A 19,931-nucleotide genomic window follows, 5' to 3' on the forward strand; every position below is an offset into this window, starting at 1 on the left:
AAGCGGCATAGAATTTTTCGTAAAAAAATTTATTTAAAAAGCTACAATTATCAAAGATGTTTGCTTTATCTCATGGTATCGTCTGCCTAATAATGTTTTCAATAATTTCTGAAAATAACCGACCATTTATTTAGTTTCAACACTTTAAAAATAATATGCATAGTTTATAATTAAAATAAATTATCTTATAAATCACCTTAAAAAACACTGGTATTTGTAACATTTTATTAAAGGTTCTTAAAACTTTAGTCTTTAAGCGAGGAACAGTCTTCAACATTAAGTAAGATGTAAAACATGATCTCATATAAAATGCATCTTCAAAATGTTATATAAGCCTTCATACCTGCTCTTTTTGCCCACTCTCTCAGCCTCGTTGGTGAGGGTGGTCCACACATGCTGTTTTGTCGCCTCGTCAGAATTTCCAATGTCAATTTCGGACTCTTGGTCTTGAATAGAACTCGCATCGCACGCCTCAGTGGTGGAGATAAAGTTCGAAAAACCTCTGGAAAAATCTGTAAAACTGATTCTCCCATCACGATCTAGGTCTAAATCCTCGAATATCACATCGGCATCCTCTTTTGCTATGTTCAGGCGGCTGCAAAGGTCCCGGAAGGCTTCGATGTCCACCGATCTGGTGCCCTCCGGGTCGCAGGCTTTGAAGAATTGTTGCAACTGTGCCGCCATCATTTTGATATTTTGCAAATTTCAGATTAAAGCAACACAACACAAAAAATGATGTATGAATTCATTGATAATTGGGAACTAAAATCAAGAACTGCTTGGAAAATACTGAAGCTGAACAATAATTTCTCCAAGGGATATTATTTTGTTGTGCAACAAAAGTAAATCCATTCACTAAGAATATTTCTAAAGATCAAATAGCAGTGAAAGTAAAATGAAATAGGAGATATAAATATCACCGTGCTTAATTTTCTACAAAGCAAAATAGCAAAAATATATCAATCATAAACTAAAATAATGTATTCCACAGTTTTAAACTCGATTCACTTTACTTGATTTCGGAAATTTACCAATAAAATTAAATTTGACAGGCTATATTGATATAAGCAATATCTTATTAGTTGTTTACATCTCATCAAACCACAACAATGTTCTGAAAGAATTTGTAATATTCGATTTTATTTTTCAAATGCTGAACTGAAATTCCGAATGTATCCTTTCGAGTTCTGCTGTCAAAATCCTTCTTTCTGAATCCGAATTGTCAGCCATGTTTTTCCCCTGCATTCGGAAACTGCGAAAAGATTTCCTTATCTGAGCGATGTCATCCTTGACAGGCGCATGCAGACGCGTCCTTGCGTAAACTATACGTGTACTGTTTGGCGTTGATTCGCATGTGTGTCTTCTTCCAGCTGCAGGCTCATGCGCAGCGATCTTGGATAGGTAGGTCAACAAAAACACCTGCCACTGTTAAAACAGGTGGGCGGAGAAATAAGTTTGATTCGGTCTGCTTTTGTAGATGAATCAGACTGTGATATCATCAAGTTCAATTCCTTTACTGAATTCTCACCTGAATTAATTGAGTGCTTTTTAATATTTCTTGGCAAATATACTAAAACCTTTTTTAAATGTTTTCTGGCCACAACCTTGTATGTGACATATAAATGAATACCATAAAATTATGTTTTCATAGGTACATCAGGATTAGCATATTCAATGCGAGATAGAGTAAAAGTTTTCAAATGTAAAAGGTGTTTTCTCTTCGATTTTCTTTGTAAAAATTAAATACCAAAGTTCACTTAGAAAGTTCAAGCGTGTTTTTGTTTTTTATTTATCTAATCGACCTTCGAATATTTCTTTCAACATCAGCCAAATAAGGACAATTTTGGTGTAACAGTTACACGCTAAAATTCACCTGTCTAGCTTGTTCGTTATCCTTTTTACTTTCGTATTTACGTAGTATAAAGAAAATATACTAATCGACAAGAAATTCGAACTCAAGATTTTGATGAATCTTCATGTTTTAGACCATCTTGAGTTCGAAAAACAAATTTTTGGAAAATGTCCATCCTTCTGCTTGTCCACCTGTTTGTGAAAAAGATAACTCAAACACACATTGATCTAGACGGGTGTTAATTGATATACGGTCTTTACACAAAATTTGAAGGTTTCTATCAAATTTTGTGCAAAATCTGTTCAGTGGAAGTTCGTCTGTTCGGATATATATTAATACGATAACTATAAAACGAAGACAGCTAGATAGATAAGATTCGGTACATATTTCACATTTATAGTGCAGACATCTGTCAAAGTTTGACTGTCTATCGGTCTGTATTTTCAGAAGCATTTAAACGCGATCATTCAAAAAGGCATTGACTTAAATATATCAAATTTGGTTTGGGATTTTATCACTACAAGTGCAGTTTTGTGTCAAATCTCTATTTCAATCGATTGAGGAAAACGTGTCTAAAGCACAAAATCGATTTTTAGATACTATTAACCACATGCCGTGGATTAAACGCCAAAACACTCGCCAAGAAGGACGCGCTATGTTCAACAGAAATGATGTATTCACTCCAAAGGTTAATATTTTGGAACTATTAAACGTCAATGCCATGCAAGGTATTTTCAAGGATATTAACTTTTATTAGATAGTATGTGAGAAAATTTTAAGGAGATCCCTTCAAAATTTTCATGAAGTTTACACTAACCGACCTTCAAATTTTCCTTTCAACATTAGCCAAATAGTGACAATTTTGGTGCAGCAACTATACGCTAAAATTCACCAAATTAGCTTGTTCTTTATCCTTTTTTTAGTTTAACGAATTAATGGCTTTGATCCAGAATTTTACTCAGGTCTATAATCGTAACAATAAAACCAAAAGTTAGTTACATTCACATGTCAAACTCTTTGCATGTTTGGGTTGTCATACTCGTATTCACACTGGCGAAAAAATAAACATGTCATTAATGGATTTCATCTAAATATTTCAAGAGAATCAATAATTTGGGCTTGAAAACTGCTTATTAAATTTCATGTATTTCGTTCATGATTCCAAATTATCCTTTACAAAGTTAAAATTGGCCATGTATTTCGTTCATGATTCCAAATTATCCTTTACAAAGTTAAAATTAGCCATGTATTTCGTTCATGATTCCAAATTATCCTTTACAAAGTTAAAATTGGCCATGTATTTCGTTCATGATTCCAAATTATCCTTTACAAAATTAAAATTGGCCATGTATTTCGTTCATGATTCCAAATTATCCTTTACAAAGTTAAAATTGGCAGAAATCCATTTTTACTTTTTTTGTATACAGGGTATAGAAAAAGCATTGTCATCGTCAAAAAATTCGAACTCGAGATTTTGACGAATCTCCACTTTTCAGATGTGCCTGAGTTCGAAAAATAATTTTTTGGCACCATGTCTGTCTGTCTGTGAACATGATAATTCAATACCGCTTTGAATTAAACGGCTGAAATTTGGTTTATGGAGCTATGACCAAATTTGTAGATTTCTGTAAAATTTTGTATGAAATCCATTCTTAAGAAGTCTGTCTGGCTATTTGAATACTAGTGAAATCTAAGAAACGCATAAAGCTTAAATAGGTAAAATTTGGTTCACCGGTTTCGAATCTAAAATATAGATATTTGCCAAATTTTAATCCAAATTCATCAAACAGTTGGACATTTGTAACTCTGTATTTCTCTGTATTTTAGCATGCTTGTAAAAGTAATAACTCTTAAACACAACGACTTAAATTATGACAATAACTGTAGTTTCGAGTCACATTTTGATGTCAGTCGGTCGGCAAAAAAATGTCCAAAAAAAACATATTCTCACGATAGATTCAGAATTTAATTAAATAGATTATATATATATATATATATATATATATATATATATATATGAAAAGGCGTTTACTTCGGGGAGGGGGGAGAGAAGAACAGATACAGTTAACTGAAAATAATCTGTTTATTGTTTTTATTAAGTAAAGACATCAATTTTTAAGATATGTTAAAAAAGCTCTTTGTTTGAACCATGACTATGAAACTGTGTAATCCGGATAGTAAAGCAGAAAAATGGAAAAAGAAATCGTGCGAAGAAATTTTGAACTTATACAGTTTTTGACGGGAATTTGCTAAAATAGAGTCTGAGGTTCGGCATGTGTTAAGTGTATCAGTAATAAAGAGCCTACGCCATTCAGAAATTAAAGATACAGTAAAGTTTAAAATAATTAGAAAATGATTATTTTTAAAACGCCGATAGATTAAAACTATTATAGATACATACATATATAACAACACGCATATGTATAATAAACACACGCATAAATACGTACACACACACACACACACACACACACACACACACACACACACACACACACACATACATATATATATATATATATAAACATGCACACATACATAAACATACATAATAAACAAACACATACATACATGCACATGCATAATAAACACACATATATATACATACACACACAAAGACACATACATACATATATAAACATGCACACATACATATATATATAAACAGGCACACATACATACATAAACATACATAATAAACGAACACATACATACATGCACACATAAATACACACACATACATATATAAACATGCACACATACATACATAAACATACATAATAAACGAACACTTACATACATGCACACATAAATACACACACATACATATATAAACACACATACATACATGCACACATAAATACATACACATACATACATACACATACATATATAAACACACATACATACATACATACATAAGCACACACACACATACATATATAAACACACACACATACACAAGCACACACACGCATATATAAACACACATACATACATAAGTACACAGACACACATATAAACACACATACATAAGCACACACACACATATATATAAACACACATACATACATAAGTATACACACACACACACACATAAACACACATACATAAACACACACACACATATATATATATATAAACGCACTCATACGTAAACACACTCACATACACTTGTATACATAAACACTCATACATACATACATGAACAGACACACATACATACACGAACAGACGCACACGCACATATAGAATAGAAATACACATTGAAAAGGGAAGGCGAATTGGAAGATAACGGCATATTAAATACGCATTGCATCGATTGTGTAATTTAACCCCATTATGGATTAAACATACGTGCCAATATACGATAAACAAAAAGGCGGGCCTAATAATTTTGCATAGGGCTCGGAATAGACTCTAGTCAGCCCTGCCCCCGTTACCCCAGTGGTGGTGGTAATTTACGAGGTTTAGTCCTCTCAGAACCAAACAGCCAAGTTTCCGACCTACATTACTCACTAGAAGAAATGCCAACTTTTTTTTTTCCTCCATTGTTTCTCTCGTTATAAATCAACCATTCCGATAAGGATAGGTCGTGTTTCATAAAGAAAAGTAAACATTGAAGGAGTACGTTTTCATACAGCGTTTCGGTCTTAATTGGAGCAGGAAAAAGGAAATTATTATATTTAATTCCTCAAATAGTCTTAAAAATACAGATAATTTTATAAAATCCGCTGATCGTTGCTGACACATTAAGAATTACTATTTGAACATTTCTGCTGCAGAACATAAATCTTTTTGGCTAAAATAATTAGTAAAATATTATTTACTTTTTCAGAATAACTTTTTTTATAACTAAAATTGCAAAGCAGATAAGCTGTTTATTAGATACGCATCAAATTTATTTGTTTAACCCTTAAATACAAAGTGATGTAAAACTGCATCGTATGTTTGAAATCTCATATCTCTTCAAGAATCGACCGTTGCATAATGTTCTTTTTTATTTTAATTTTACAAACACTATTTTATCGTTTCCGAACGCAACCGTTTATTTCTTCATCTGCGATAATTTTCAAAGTTGACGCGCTATCTGAGTACAATTTCATTTCGGCGGGTATTACGGATTACGAATATTTATATAAGAAAAATTGTTTTCGGATAGAAACAAGGCAAGATTAGCGAATGATATTTATATTTTTGCACTGATAAATTCATACAAGAAAAATATGGTTTTTTTTAAATTTTTTTTATTGTGATATAAAAATACATCAGAACGAAAAATCGGTTCTACGTAAGTTCACTAAACCTTCTTTGCCGTCTGTGGATGTATGAAAAAGACGGAGTTGGTCACTGGCTTATATTTTTAAACAGATTAAGGTATAAAATTCCACTCTGTAATGGTACCACACAGTGGTCATGCAGCAGATGCAATGTTCCTTTATGTTTAAATGCTAAAAATAATTGTTTCATGCATTTTAATATTTTGAAATGTAATGAGACATATTATTTAGGTTTGAAATATTATATTATTGTACGCATTAGATCTGTAGAACTCAAGGTGTGGTTGTTCGTGATGATATAGAAATACATCAACAGGTTTTTGCAAAACGTTTTTTTTTTAATCTTATGTGATTTCTTTTTGGTATTTTTCCCATTAACTACACCTATTTCCAGTTTGATTTCAAATTTTATTTATTAAAAAAAAAATTAATGCATTTAAGAATTAAAATTGCCCACTTTGATGGGGCTTTAAATTGCAGATTATTTTTAAACCACATGTTATAAATCTTAAACGATCATATCACCTTATTCACTTCTATTTATAAACGGGCCGCTTTTGGCGATGAGCTGGTAATTAAATTTTTCTCTTAATCGTTTCTTCAGTAAAATATTTTTAAGATTCAAATTATGATGATCATACTATAACAGAAACCTTACACCCTTATTTTCAGCGTATAATGTATTTCTAATTTTCTGTCAGATCTCGAAAAATTGAAGATCGCCTACAATTGTCAGTTCCACTTTGGATTGAAGCAAAAGGAATTCAATTAACACAAAAACTCTTTTTGTTGAAACTAGATACGTTTTCTGAATATGATTCAGCATTCAAATCTCATGTTCACAACAGAATATTTCTTTTATAATTTAAGTAATATCTCAAATAAATATCTAATAAATTTGTTTAACTAATAAAATAAATATAAAATTAACTAATTAATTATTAACTAATAAAATTTATTTTAATTAAGTTCATAAATATACTTTTGAAAATCTTATGAAGTCTAAAGGTGATTTTAAAGAATCATATGCAGTGAAATATTGTTGACATCTCTATCTTTTTCAATAAATAATTTGAAAAAATCGTTTTTATCACCGTCAACCGAATATGACCGAGTTATGAAGCTATGGATATTATCCTTTTACGACTATCTACAATTTTTAGGTTATTGAGATTTGAGGAAACTCCGGATAGTGACTGGAGCATCTTCTTTGAGATGGCCAAAGGAGTGGTCTAAAATCGCACTCATTTACAAGATAGGATTTTTTAAAATTTTCATAACTTATTCAAGATTCATTCGCATGAGCATTTGTTTGAAGGTGGACCTTCCTATTTATTTAAAACGTTAGTGTCTCGAGAATATTCATAGGACAGATTCTGTATAAAAATATAAAATTCGTTATTTTGTTATTATTATTGTTTATCGGAATATTTATAGACTCAAACTACATACAATAAAATTCTCTACTTTTATTTATTTTAAATAAATATCTTTTTAAAAATAACTTTGTTTCCTGTGATCTAATCTCATTGAGCTACGAAGTTGTGAAAATCACAATTTTTGGACAATTCAACAATTTCATAGTTTTAGGCTAATATATATTGTTACGGAACTTCAATTCCAATAAGTCCGTAAAGCCACTAGGTTTGTTTGCAGTGCGTGTATATTGTGACAACAATCAGCAGGTATCAATAACGAACGGCGACTTTTGTTAAACACAAAGACAAGAATACACTGACAATAAATATATAGCAGAGACGAACTCGGGCAACACACAGCAGCATACAACAACAAACAGTAACCCAAAAGTAGTAATCGGTAGTTACAACAATCACAGCAACCAAAGCGGCCAGACCGAATTCAGCAGGAGGGAATCTTCGTATCTACTTTCAACGGTCTCTCCAAACGCCTGCAATTCTACACTGTCTCCTCACTTTAGTAGTATGCTATTGCCGACACACTACTACACGAATGGCTACTCCACACACGACTCGATGCTGCTTCTACAATAAACACCAGGATTCGGGACACAGCTCAGTTCAGCAAAAGCTTAAGCTCCACACAACGCTTGCTCTTCACTAGACTGATCCAACTACACGGCGTTGACTCTTTCCACTAATTCAATACACGACTTTCTTCGGCTTGAGAATTCCGGCCTTTTAAATTTCCCGGAGCCGGGCAGAAAAGTTCTGAAACAATCAGGCGTATCTCGGTTCCTATTGGCTCTATTGCATAAATTCTGGAAGATTCTAGTATTGTCTATGTATCGTCAAATTCGTCACCAAGTCGTCAAATGGACAGAGTTTGTCACCAAGCTCTGGGATCACTGATTCGGCATCGGCATTCAACAGAGCTCACCGTAAAACGGTCTTTCCAGTGATTGAACTAACCGTGTTGGAAAGCAACATTACAGATTTGTAACAATATTAAACCATGCTTGTCTAAAATAACACAGAATGCTCCAATTAATAATACAGAGATTTTAAAAGTAGCAAAAACCTTTCCCTTGCTTTTTTTCCAGAAAATATCATGACACAGATTTGTTTATTTATTTATTTATAGGAAATAACTATTAAAAACTATACTTCTTCATGTTTGGCTTGCAGAGAGAGTTAATCTTCTAACAGGGTTGCCACTCAAATCTGGAAAAAAATCTTCTTTTTCCCTGTACATATATTCAAGATACGAGGAAATGCACGAATAGCACTCATGGAGTTATAATGGAATATTGATTGAAAGACTGGAAAAATCAGGGAAAGGAAACAACATTTTTCGAAATAGCATATTAAAAGAAGGTTTATATTTACAGACAGGTAAAAAAAAAAGCAATTTCATCTTTATTTATTACTAGCCGCCTTTGGCGACCAGCCGGTTCGCCAATCTTAATGTTCGTTAAAATTTTAATAATTAAATATTTTATGCAATTTCTACTTTAGTAGCTTCTTCATCAAAATATTTTAAAACTTCAAATTTTGATTATCATACAATTCATTCATAATATTATAAAGGCCTTCAGTCATAACGTAATATGTATCTCTCTCATTTTCTGTTAGCACCCGTAGAATTTATGCTTTAAATTAAAGTGGAAAGAATTTATCTTCAATTAATATAATAATATTTTTTACTGAAACAAAGCATTTTTTTATAATCTGATTACTGAAAATAGAGTCACTCAGCGTTTAAACTTTATGGGCACTAAAGAATATCTTTTTTAATTTATGTAATATCTCAAGAGTTGGTCAACAAAATTTTCTTAGATTCATTATGAGCAGATCGATTCATTAACAATGTTTAAATTTAAATGCATCAAACACTAAGAAAATAAAACGAATCGTTTAAAATAAACGGTTGAAAACAGGTTTTAAAAAAACTACTTAAAAAACGATGTACTTAAAACTATAAGCATATACAAAAAATATATAACTAACATAAATACAATCTACTTACAAAAGCATGCAACTAACCCAAAAATAATTTAAATCATCCATTGATAACGTTGTCATGGCAACAATCAGAACAGAATGCGCATGCGTGAATTTTCTTCGCCGGTTACGTAACGCAAATACGTGATTTTTTCTACGCCAGTTGGGGTAACGCTATGCGGATTAGAAATTTTTAATTTCCTTTATTCTGTTTTATTTTAATTCAAAAGTACTTCAGAATGAATCTGAAAGATTGATTCATTAACAATGTTTAATTTTAAATGCATCAAACATTAAGAAAATAAACAGAACCGATTGAAATAATCCGCCGAAAAATTTTAACCCTAGCCTCATTACTGTTGGGAGAAAAAAAAACTGAAGCCTTTCTCGTTTGGCGCTGAGGATAATGGAAGATTTTTTTGGCGGAAAAGTTGGCGGTGGGGAAAATGGAAGATTTTTTTGGCGGGAAAGTTAGTTTTTAATTAATAATTAAAATTCTAATTAAAAATTCGAAAAAAGAAACCCCAGGTGCACATTCCCAACCTCCAAGGTATACATGTACCAAATTTGGTAGCTGTATGTCAAACGGTCTGGCCTGTAGAGCGCCAACACACACACACACACACACACACACACACACACACACACACACACACACACACACACACACACATTGAGCTTTATTATAAGTATAGATATAGAATTTAGCAAGACAAAATGTAAAGGGGGAGGAGGTATATTACCCCTCATGATCTTTAACTGTAAGTCACACAAAATTTAGAGTGAAATAAAGCACAAAACATTTTTATTATCATGATACAAATCATTTAATGATAATTATTTAACAAAAATAATTTCAAAGCAAGATTTTTTTTTATTTACTCTTTTTTGCCAATTCAAGTATTTGGGTATCACCTTTTGCAGATTTGAATAATGCAAAATAATGTTTAAATTTCCTGTGTTTTCCCGGTTTTGCCTGTTCTCCTGGTGGCGTGGAAATTCTGTTTTAGAATTTTTTATTAATTAGAATTAAAATTTTTGTCAGCGTGATGGCAACACATTGATAAAAGCTGATATTTTTTCCTGCAAACATAACTTGCTCGTGCATTTTAAATTTAATATTTTTTAATGCGAAATATATCAGGAAAAAATATGCTTCAGATATTTTTTAAAAACTTTATTGTTATCATTAAAAAAATAATTTTTATGAATTTTAAGACGATGTAAAAACCTTTTTATACTTTAATATTTTCGGAAGTTATTACGGAAAATTTCGTTTATTTTTTAATTAATAAAAATTTCTAGGAAATCGCTCTGTGGTGCATGGTTCCATCCCCGAAGTGTTAAGTTTGCTTGCTCGATTTTGTAGAGCGGCAACACACATACTTACACACACACACACACACGCGCGCGCGCGCGCGCATTCATGTTTATGCCGGGTTTACACTCTGCCAATTATAAGACGGCAAGTACTAGCGCATGCGTAGAAAGGCTGAAAAATGCTGTTCGGTCGATGGCAAGTAATTGCAAAGACGGGACAACTACAAGTCGCTGTATTGTATTTTTTCGTACTGCTCATGCGTTTGTAGAATATGGCGGATTTTTTGGCATGAAAAAATAGATCACTTATCGTAGATTAATTCCGACATTTTTTGCTCTTTGTTCTTTCTGATGAGAAGGTTTTTTTTCTTTCCATTTTATTTGCTATCCCTTTTCTGTAGTTTTCCAAATTTAGGTATGTTGACCTTTTTCTTTATTTTACTATGTTTCTTTGTGCAAATATCCATCATTTTTATACGATACGCAGTGAAAGAGAAAAATTCAGGGGAAAAATGGCAATTTATAGTCAAGCATGGAATGCCTGAATCTATCTTTTGAAATTGTGGCAAACATAAATCAGTCCCTTTCTATGCATGCGCTGGTTACTTGCCACCTAATATATGGCCGAATGTAAACCCGGCATTATTATAAATAAAGACAGACGGGCTCTGAAAATTACATTTTCTAATTTTAATGCAGTAAGAGTCAACTTTATCTTTTTAATTTGAGCTTTTGTCAACGTGATGGATACGCGCTGATAAAAGGTAATTTTTCCCGTGCACGCGTAAAGTACACGTGCAGGTAAAATTTTATTTTGCGTGAAATAAATTGTTACAAAATATGCTTAAGATATTTTTTAAAAAGTAATTAAGAATAGAAATTTAATTAACATGTTAGAAATTGCTATGATTGAAAAGATAATTATTTTTTGAATTTTGCGATGAGTAAAACTTTTTTCTTACTGTTACATTTTTAGATATCTCTAAAAAACTATAAAATCCAGTTTAATTTTAAATTCATTAAAATTCTAAATAAAATTTTTTTAAAAATTGCCCCAAGATGCAAATCCTTACCCTCTATATTATATAAGTGCCAAATTATGTGAGTGCGCGCCTGTATGTGTACGAAATGTACCTCGTACCGATTTTCTTTCCAAATTTTTATTACAATTTTAATTAGTAAAAAAAATCAAAAGAAATGTGGGCTTTTCACGCTGTACCTTTCGAAAAATTACAGTGCAAAAATGAATTTTGCATCATTTTAAAATTTAAAAAAAAAACACCTTTTTAATGATAACTTTTAACATATCAATTAAATTTCTATTTTTAATTAATTTTTTAAAATATTTTAAACGTATTTTGAGCACACAAAATAAAATTTAATAATTACGTTAATTTAATTAAATACGTTACGCGTGCATGGGAAAAACTAGATTTTATCAGTGCGTAGCCGTCACCTTGACAAAAGTTCAAATTAAAAGATTAAGTGAACTCTTCCAGCAAACTAAATTTAGAAAAGTATAATTTTCAAAGCGCGTCTGTCAGAAATAAAATAAATATGAAGTGTAATATTTTTTTAAAAAAAAAGACAAGTAAAAACAAAAGACTATTTTTATTTTATGATGAATCCGAGAAATATTTATTAGATGTTTCATTCAAATACTGTATAAATTATAAAAAAACTATTCTGTAGTGCACGTAAGATTTGAATACTGAACGATTTTATTTTTTGAATTCATATTTTTAGAAAGCATGTTTGGTTTAAGCAAAAGTTTTTGTTTTCATTGGTTTAACCACTTCCGCTTCCATTAAAATTTAATTTTACGGAAACTGAGTGATGCATAGTGCAATGAACAGAATGGAGTACGACCGGAGTTTAACCCCCTGCTTGGCGCTAAGTTCGCAACAAAGGCGCAATTCGCCAACAAAGGTCTTGCGCCGTGTTTTGCGAAAGGTTCAAAAGCGAGGGAGCAGATGTCCAATCATATCGCATAATAAAAGCGAAAAATAATAGGTTTGCCAATCTAGAGAAAACGGAAGTTGACAGCTTTGGCGCGTTATCGCAACTTGGCGAAGAAGGGGGTAAACTCTGTTTCACTTCAGAATGGCTTAAGTCTTCTATGATAGTGTGAGTTATATGACTATCTAAAATGTGAAGCTTAAAAATATTTTGCTGAAGAAACTATAAAGAGATGAAATTACATAAAATACTGAATTGAAACTTTAAGTGAACAATAATCTTCGCGAACTAGCCGGTCACCAATGGCGGCTAATCTTTATTATAATTAATGACTGGCCTTATCTCATATTATATATATATATTGTATATTTATTTAGATCTTGAGCAAATAATTATACATCTTTCAAACAACGTAAAAATTTGGATTAACGATTCACATTATTTATCATCTCAACCTGTTAACTGGGAAACAAACTTTTGTTCAACTCGTTTCACAATGGGGACAATGGAACGTTCAAAATATTAAGGCAAATTTCCGTGAGAAAAATTGCCGTCATGCCCATTGTAATAGTAGTTCGTGTATGACGAAATATTTCGTCACATCCAGTTAACAAGTTAAATTAGCACCAGATTTATGTTTTGTTAATTCGTCATTTGTAAATATTCCAAATCATGATATCGGTATCACATTTCGAGGTATTCTCGAAAATTTCAGTCTTCCTCAACAGTGAAATCAAAATAAGCTTTGCAATGTATTACTTATATGTAAGCTTTCAAAATAAGTTGTACATTGTATTGTTGCGAATTTTTTGCTTCTTCGTTTAAGTCTCTAGGTAAAAAAGACAGTTTTACGGATATAGTAATGGCTATTAACGGATGCCTAGCCCTTAGCGATAAAAATGAAGGACCCACAATATTGAGAATCCTGGCGATAGCTGCATTAGGACTCCAGTTCTGGTTTTGTTCTAGAACATTCAATGATCTAGCACGAAGCATAGAAAAACCAGAGACTTGACCAGTCCCTCGAGTTCTGTCAGCGCTTTATGCTGTTATTGATTTGCTGCTGTTTTGTGCATGCTTCGTCTGTGTTTTATTATATGCATATCATAATTTTCAGGTAGAATAAAGCACCCTTATTTGACACCCGAGTCTGTCAGATTTTTGCGTACAATATACACGAAGTACTTCATTATTACAATGGTTACGAATGAATTGAGTAAACGATGAAATGACATATGAATATAAATGGCGCAAAAATAAAAAGTACATAAGTTGTGCCTTGCCAATCTTTTTTCTGAAGATTCATATTTTACTTGTTTTAAGTTCTTGCGTTTTTAGTCAATACATATTCAGCCTAATGTATGTACAGGCAATTTCCATTCTAAAACATTGTATATATAATTACTGTTGATATTGTAATTTTTCTTACAGAAACCTCCGATAAGTGCAGGATGCAAGAAATCCAACGTAATTTTATTCCACAAAACCTTGACACACAGGTAGCGAAACGCAACAGAAAAATACAGAAATATAGTACTAGCAGAAATCAGCAAAATATACAAACAGTTATGAAACTGCAACAAAAGCAATCAGATTGCAGCTAGATTACACTTAATGACCGGCGCTCTCTTATGTCTTTTAATTTACTAATAAAATATAGTATTTTCGACTAGAATGTGCTGATCTCAAGCCCTAAAAGATACCGACATAACTCTTGTAGATTCTAGGACAATTTTATCATCAAGGCAAAGATCTTGAACCAAGCATCCATTTATAAAAGTATTGCATTTTGATGAATATATAAATGAGAACGATGTAGCCATTATTTTTGAACTCTTCTTCGGCGACGTTTGGAAGCTTTAGATTCAATGGATAAGTGGATTGACATGGATAATAAAATAAGGTAACATTAAAATATAAGGATTTTGGTTTAATACCCCCCCCCCCCTTCTTTTGCAGCACAGGTTAAGCTATAATCGAATGTATCCATTGAAATTCAGCATTTTCATAGCAAAATGTGCCAACTTATTACCTCCACTCTAATGATCTCTCACTAGTTAAGTTATCATCGGAGGATGAATTGGAAGTCCTTGTTTCTATTTTCTGACTGTATTCCCAACAACCATTATTCAAAAATTAAAGGACCAATATGCAAGTTGCTGTCGGAGGTTTCCTGCATATCATCAGATAACAAATACGAATCCTTATCATCTGAAAAATTATCAGGAAGGCAATCATCTGAGTATATAAATATTAAATCAGACTTCTACCTCAGGTGTTACCAAATTTCCTGATGTTGCAACGATAAACACAGCCTTTGAAATAATCCGGTAACCAAATCAAAGTTTAGTTATATTAACGTCCCGTTGTAAAGCAACACTAGGGCTATTTTGGGACGGACCTCGTAATTTTGAACCTCGGTCAGATAACGAGGACGACACCTGAGCTGCATCCCCCTCACCACGCCACACACCAGCGGGAGGACGTTTGGCATGACGAATTTAACGTGCAACAGACCCCCTTACACGACGGTTCTTCGGTGGAAGCGGGTCCCGAACCTGAAAACCTACGGCTCACAAGCCGAGACCTTACTACCCGGCCACTGCGGCCCGTAACCAAATCAAAAGATTAAGATCTGTTGAATGAGGTGATCTAAAAATGGTAAAGTGTTGTCTTACAAATAAAATTTTGCTCATTATAAACAAAAAAATCAAACCGTTTTTGAAATTTCAGTATGAGACTTTACATCTTAACATGAATTTACTGTAGACATAATGGAACATTTGATCCTATCATGGGCAGCGTCAAAATAAACTACCCCAGCAACGAAATTGGTTATGCAAATCACATTATAAAATGATTTCAAGGGATTAGATGAGCAATAATGAGAATTTCTCATGCTCAAACATGTTAGTCAAACTGGTTAATGGAATCTTAGATAAAAGGGCCCTCCACCCCTTCCCCCAAGAAAAGTTTGATTAACAATATACAAAAAAAATAATGAATGCAAGAACACTTAGCAAAACATACATTTTGCTTCACTTAGTGTTTCCAACATAAAATAACCCAATCTATGAAACTATATATGTATGTGTAAACAATAAAGCTAAAATTAATCATTTCTACCGATACAATTTTTTAAATATGATGTTGAAAGAGTATGATCTAATAATAAGGAATTTTAAATAAAATGGCTCTCCATATCCTTCCAGCTTAACTAAACTTCCTGAGATGGGAGAAAGGTGTGCAAGGAAAAGATAAATTTAAATAAAGATAAAATTGTATTTAAATATGACAACTAAATTCTTAAAAATTATGTGATATTACATAAAAACAGTCAGACATGTCTTAGTAAATGTAAAAAATAAATTAATATGAAATCGATCCACTTAAATCACTATGGGTTTATATTATAAATTGCTACAGAAGAAAAAGACATTTTTTTTTTTAATGTTCATTTATTTATTACCTACTTACACCACAAAACTACACATATACACGCCTCTCATACCATACATGTATTTTACAAATCAAATGATTTATGGACTTAATACATACAATGAAATGAAAACAAATTAGTGCTGGTTTCAAACAGACTGAAATTATTTTTAAAAAAATTCAAAACAAAATATAAACTGTATACAATAATCTAAAATTTTGCATTATGATACAACTAAACATTTCCAGATCTATAAAAATCTATACATCACAGTATTGCACTTAATGATTGAAAACAAAAGTTAATACTTGTGACCAAAGTTTTCCCCATAATGATGGAATGAGATGAATAAATAAATCAGAATCGAAGGAGTTAATTAAAAGTTCATAAAATGTCGTTTTTGTAAAACCTACATAGCAAAAATAATTTTGATATATTACATTGCTTTTCCAATATGGCAAACTGGACTACCCTATTTTCTAAAAGCTCAAAGGACTGTCAAGATCTATAAGATGTAGAGTGGGGTAACATCCAGTAGTGGTAGAATCGAAAAGAATTCGTTGTTAGCAAGAAAGAATGATATTGTATGAACATGGCTACTTTGAGAAAATTGTAATTAAAAAAAAAAAAAAAAAGGCAATTAATTCAAAATACATGCAAAGTATCCATACTAAAAATAATTTCAAGGACTGGTTAAAGAATTAAAACTTTTCTCAGTATAAAATTTTTCCTACATAATTTAATTCAAAACATTATCTTATTTACTTCAAGTAGCTTTTTATAACCAGCATTGGTAAAATTAACTTATATACAAAGATTCGATATATATATGGAAATTAAAATCATTTCAATTTTGATTATAAAAAGGACAAGAATACATATTAATTAGAAATTAAAATGTTTATAAAATTTTTTCAAGAATAAAGACAAACAATTTCCATCAAAAACGTGATACAATAAATAATACTCAAAAGACTTTTCAAGCAAAAAATATGAACAGAACATTTTTTTTAAAATCTGCAATAATTCTGACAAAAAATTATCCTGAATTTTAGCCTCAGCAATTATAAACTATGTTTTATTTATAAATATAGACAATATTAAATTTTTTAATCTCATGTAAAATTAGAATTCACTTAAAAGTTTTGCAAGTCAGCCTTGACAAACCTATTAGCACAAAACATTATATACATATATAAAGCAGATTTTAAATAATAAAGAAAATACAATTTTCAAGAAGATTATCTGAATAAATATAAGAAATATCAAATCACTATTATTAGAATTAGAATCATGTTTGTAAATTATTTCTTCCACTCCAATACTATTGACACCAAGATAATTTTTTGTCTTTCAAAATGCAGATCATAAACTTCAATAATGAGACAAAAAAAAAAAAAAAAAAAAAAAAAAATTGATTTGCTGAACATTTGACTTAAAAAAAAAAAGGATTACTCAAGACATTTTTTAAAAAAAAAAATAACATTTAGCAAAATTAGTTTCATATATACATAAACATACAAATATACTGATATGTATATCTAAACAGTCCTGTATAATACAAAAAAAAAAAAAAAAAAAAAAAAAAAAAAAAAATGTTAACAGTAAAATAACAGCAACCAAATAAAAATTCGAAGTTTCTCTTTCATGAATTATATAAAAAGAGAAATTTTCATTCACTCATTGTCTTTAAAATGTACACTGGTTAAAAAAAAAAAAAAAAAAAAAAAAAAAAACTAATCACTGAAGGAAAGGAAAGAGGAATTCAAAATTGGATAAGCACTGCAGAATAAAATACTAAGATCAGCACCTCTTGAAGGATAAAACATTTTTTCCCCCATTAAAAAAATAGTAGAACTTATTAAACCATCACAGTTTTAAAATAAAACTTTCTTTCATCAAATAAACACATAATTAAACTTGTCATTCCTATTTTTATATCACTTGTTAAATAAAAGAATTTTATATAAAGCAAAAATTATTTGAATTACATAATCATTTTTAAGTAAAGAGGATTTAAATTAATCATTTTAAGTTCATTATCTTCCATTTAAAAAAGTACATGGGAAACCCTGCACGTCACTGAAAATAAGTTATTTAAAAATTAATAATTGACAAAATGACACTTTCAAATGAATGAATGCTTTTTCTCATATTATTGCAGTCAATGAACAATTGCACTCTACTATTTGAGCATTTGAAAATTATTGCAAAATGTTTTAAAGTGCTTAGCCCAGTCAAAGTTTATACTCACAAATCACTCAATTTCAGATTTAGAAAACATTTACAAAAAAAATCTAAATTCATAATGACAGTCTTTCCTTTTTCTCATAACTAAATTACATTTACTGTGATTTTTAGCAACTAAACAAACATTCCAAACAAATGACTATGAATTTTATAATATTTAACTTCTGATTTGACAATTAACACTAGAGCAAATTCAAAAGCACCACACTTTAAAACTTGGTTAAACTCCAGGCACTTGCTTATCATACCACAATATAAATACATTGGGCAGTATTCAAAAATAAGTCCTTTATACAGAATTTACCTTGCTTAGACACCAAAACTTTCAATATTCACATATGTGAACAGTATCCAAGTGTTCATTAAGTAACACACAGAACAGCAAAAGTAATGATTACAATAAATACATTAAAAATATTAGACAGCTAAGAATTCTAAAAATAAATTTTTAATAGCAAAAAAAAAAATATATATATATATTTTAAAAATCTCCACTGCAAACATAATAGGCTTAAAATTGTAAATAAAGATACTTTCATTATCAAAACACGTTAAATAAAATCAATATCTAGATTTTGCAAATAAATTTAAATAAAAAGGAAATGTACTACTGACCTTACAGCATAATTAAACAATACAATCTTTCATTCTTAAAAACTTGCAATTTCAGAAAAAATGTGCATGTAAGTGCTTTATAACTGTACAAGTCATACAGATAAAACTTCACACTTTATCAAACATTCTATGGAGAATCACATTTCATGCATAATTATGTAAGTACATTATAAAATAAAGATGAGAAACTCATAAATCTGTGCAAGAAATTTCACTTTCAACATATTGAAAGAAAAAACATTTATTTGAAGCTAAAAAATGGCTTATTGAAAATAGAACTGAAGATCTACAGGAGTGCCATTTTAGAAGTAATATGTTCTAATCTAATCAGAGGCAGGCTGTGCATGTTACTTTATATTCATGTATTTACACATAAATACTTATTTATAATAAAAAGGAACTCGATGTTTCATTTTTCTATTATATAGACAAATTATAAAAGGAACAATAAACAGAATTAATGTCTTATCACTTCTTATGAAATTAGTTTGAGGCACCTTTTTCTGTTCATAAAAATAAACAATAAAATTAACCCATTAAAACCTAGCCTTTTTTATGAAAAAATTTATTTCATTTTCTTTACTAAACTAAATGCATTCATTGTGGCTTTTTTTTTTTTTTTTAAATTCTATCTGATAATTCAATGTACATTCCCAAATTTCGATATATTTTTCAATTGCATTATCTACATTTGAAAACAATATATCATTTTAATTTTCTTTAAGTTTTGATATATTTTTGAGAACATTTGAAAGTAATCTTTATATATTTATTTTGATATTTTACATTTTCAA

General features: G+C 30.6%; 1 protein-coding gene across 2 annotated transcripts in view; it reads right to left on the minus strand.

The window, feature by feature from the left end:
* The window catches only part of LOC129976573 (ras and EF-hand domain-containing protein-like), a 108,033-nt gene extending 106,708 nt beyond the window's left edge, over positions 1 to 1,325 (minus strand). For both annotated transcript variants that reach the window (XM_056090207.1, XM_056090206.1), the window contains exon 1: positions 344 to 1,325. In XM_056090207.1, the coding sequence (XP_055946182.1) occupies positions 344 to 687 (344 nt within the window). In that variant the 5' untranslated portion in view covers positions 688 to 1,325. The remainder of the gene's footprint in view (positions 1 to 343) is intronic.
* Between the last annotated feature and the right edge of the window lie 18,606 nt (positions 1,326 to 19,931).

The sequence above is a fragment of the Argiope bruennichi genome, chromosome 7 (genome assembly GCF_947563725.1).
Source record: "Argiope bruennichi chromosome 7, qqArgBrue1.1, whole genome shotgun sequence".
Taxonomy (NCBI): Eukaryota; Metazoa; Arthropoda; class Arachnida; order Araneae; family Araneidae; genus Argiope; species Argiope bruennichi.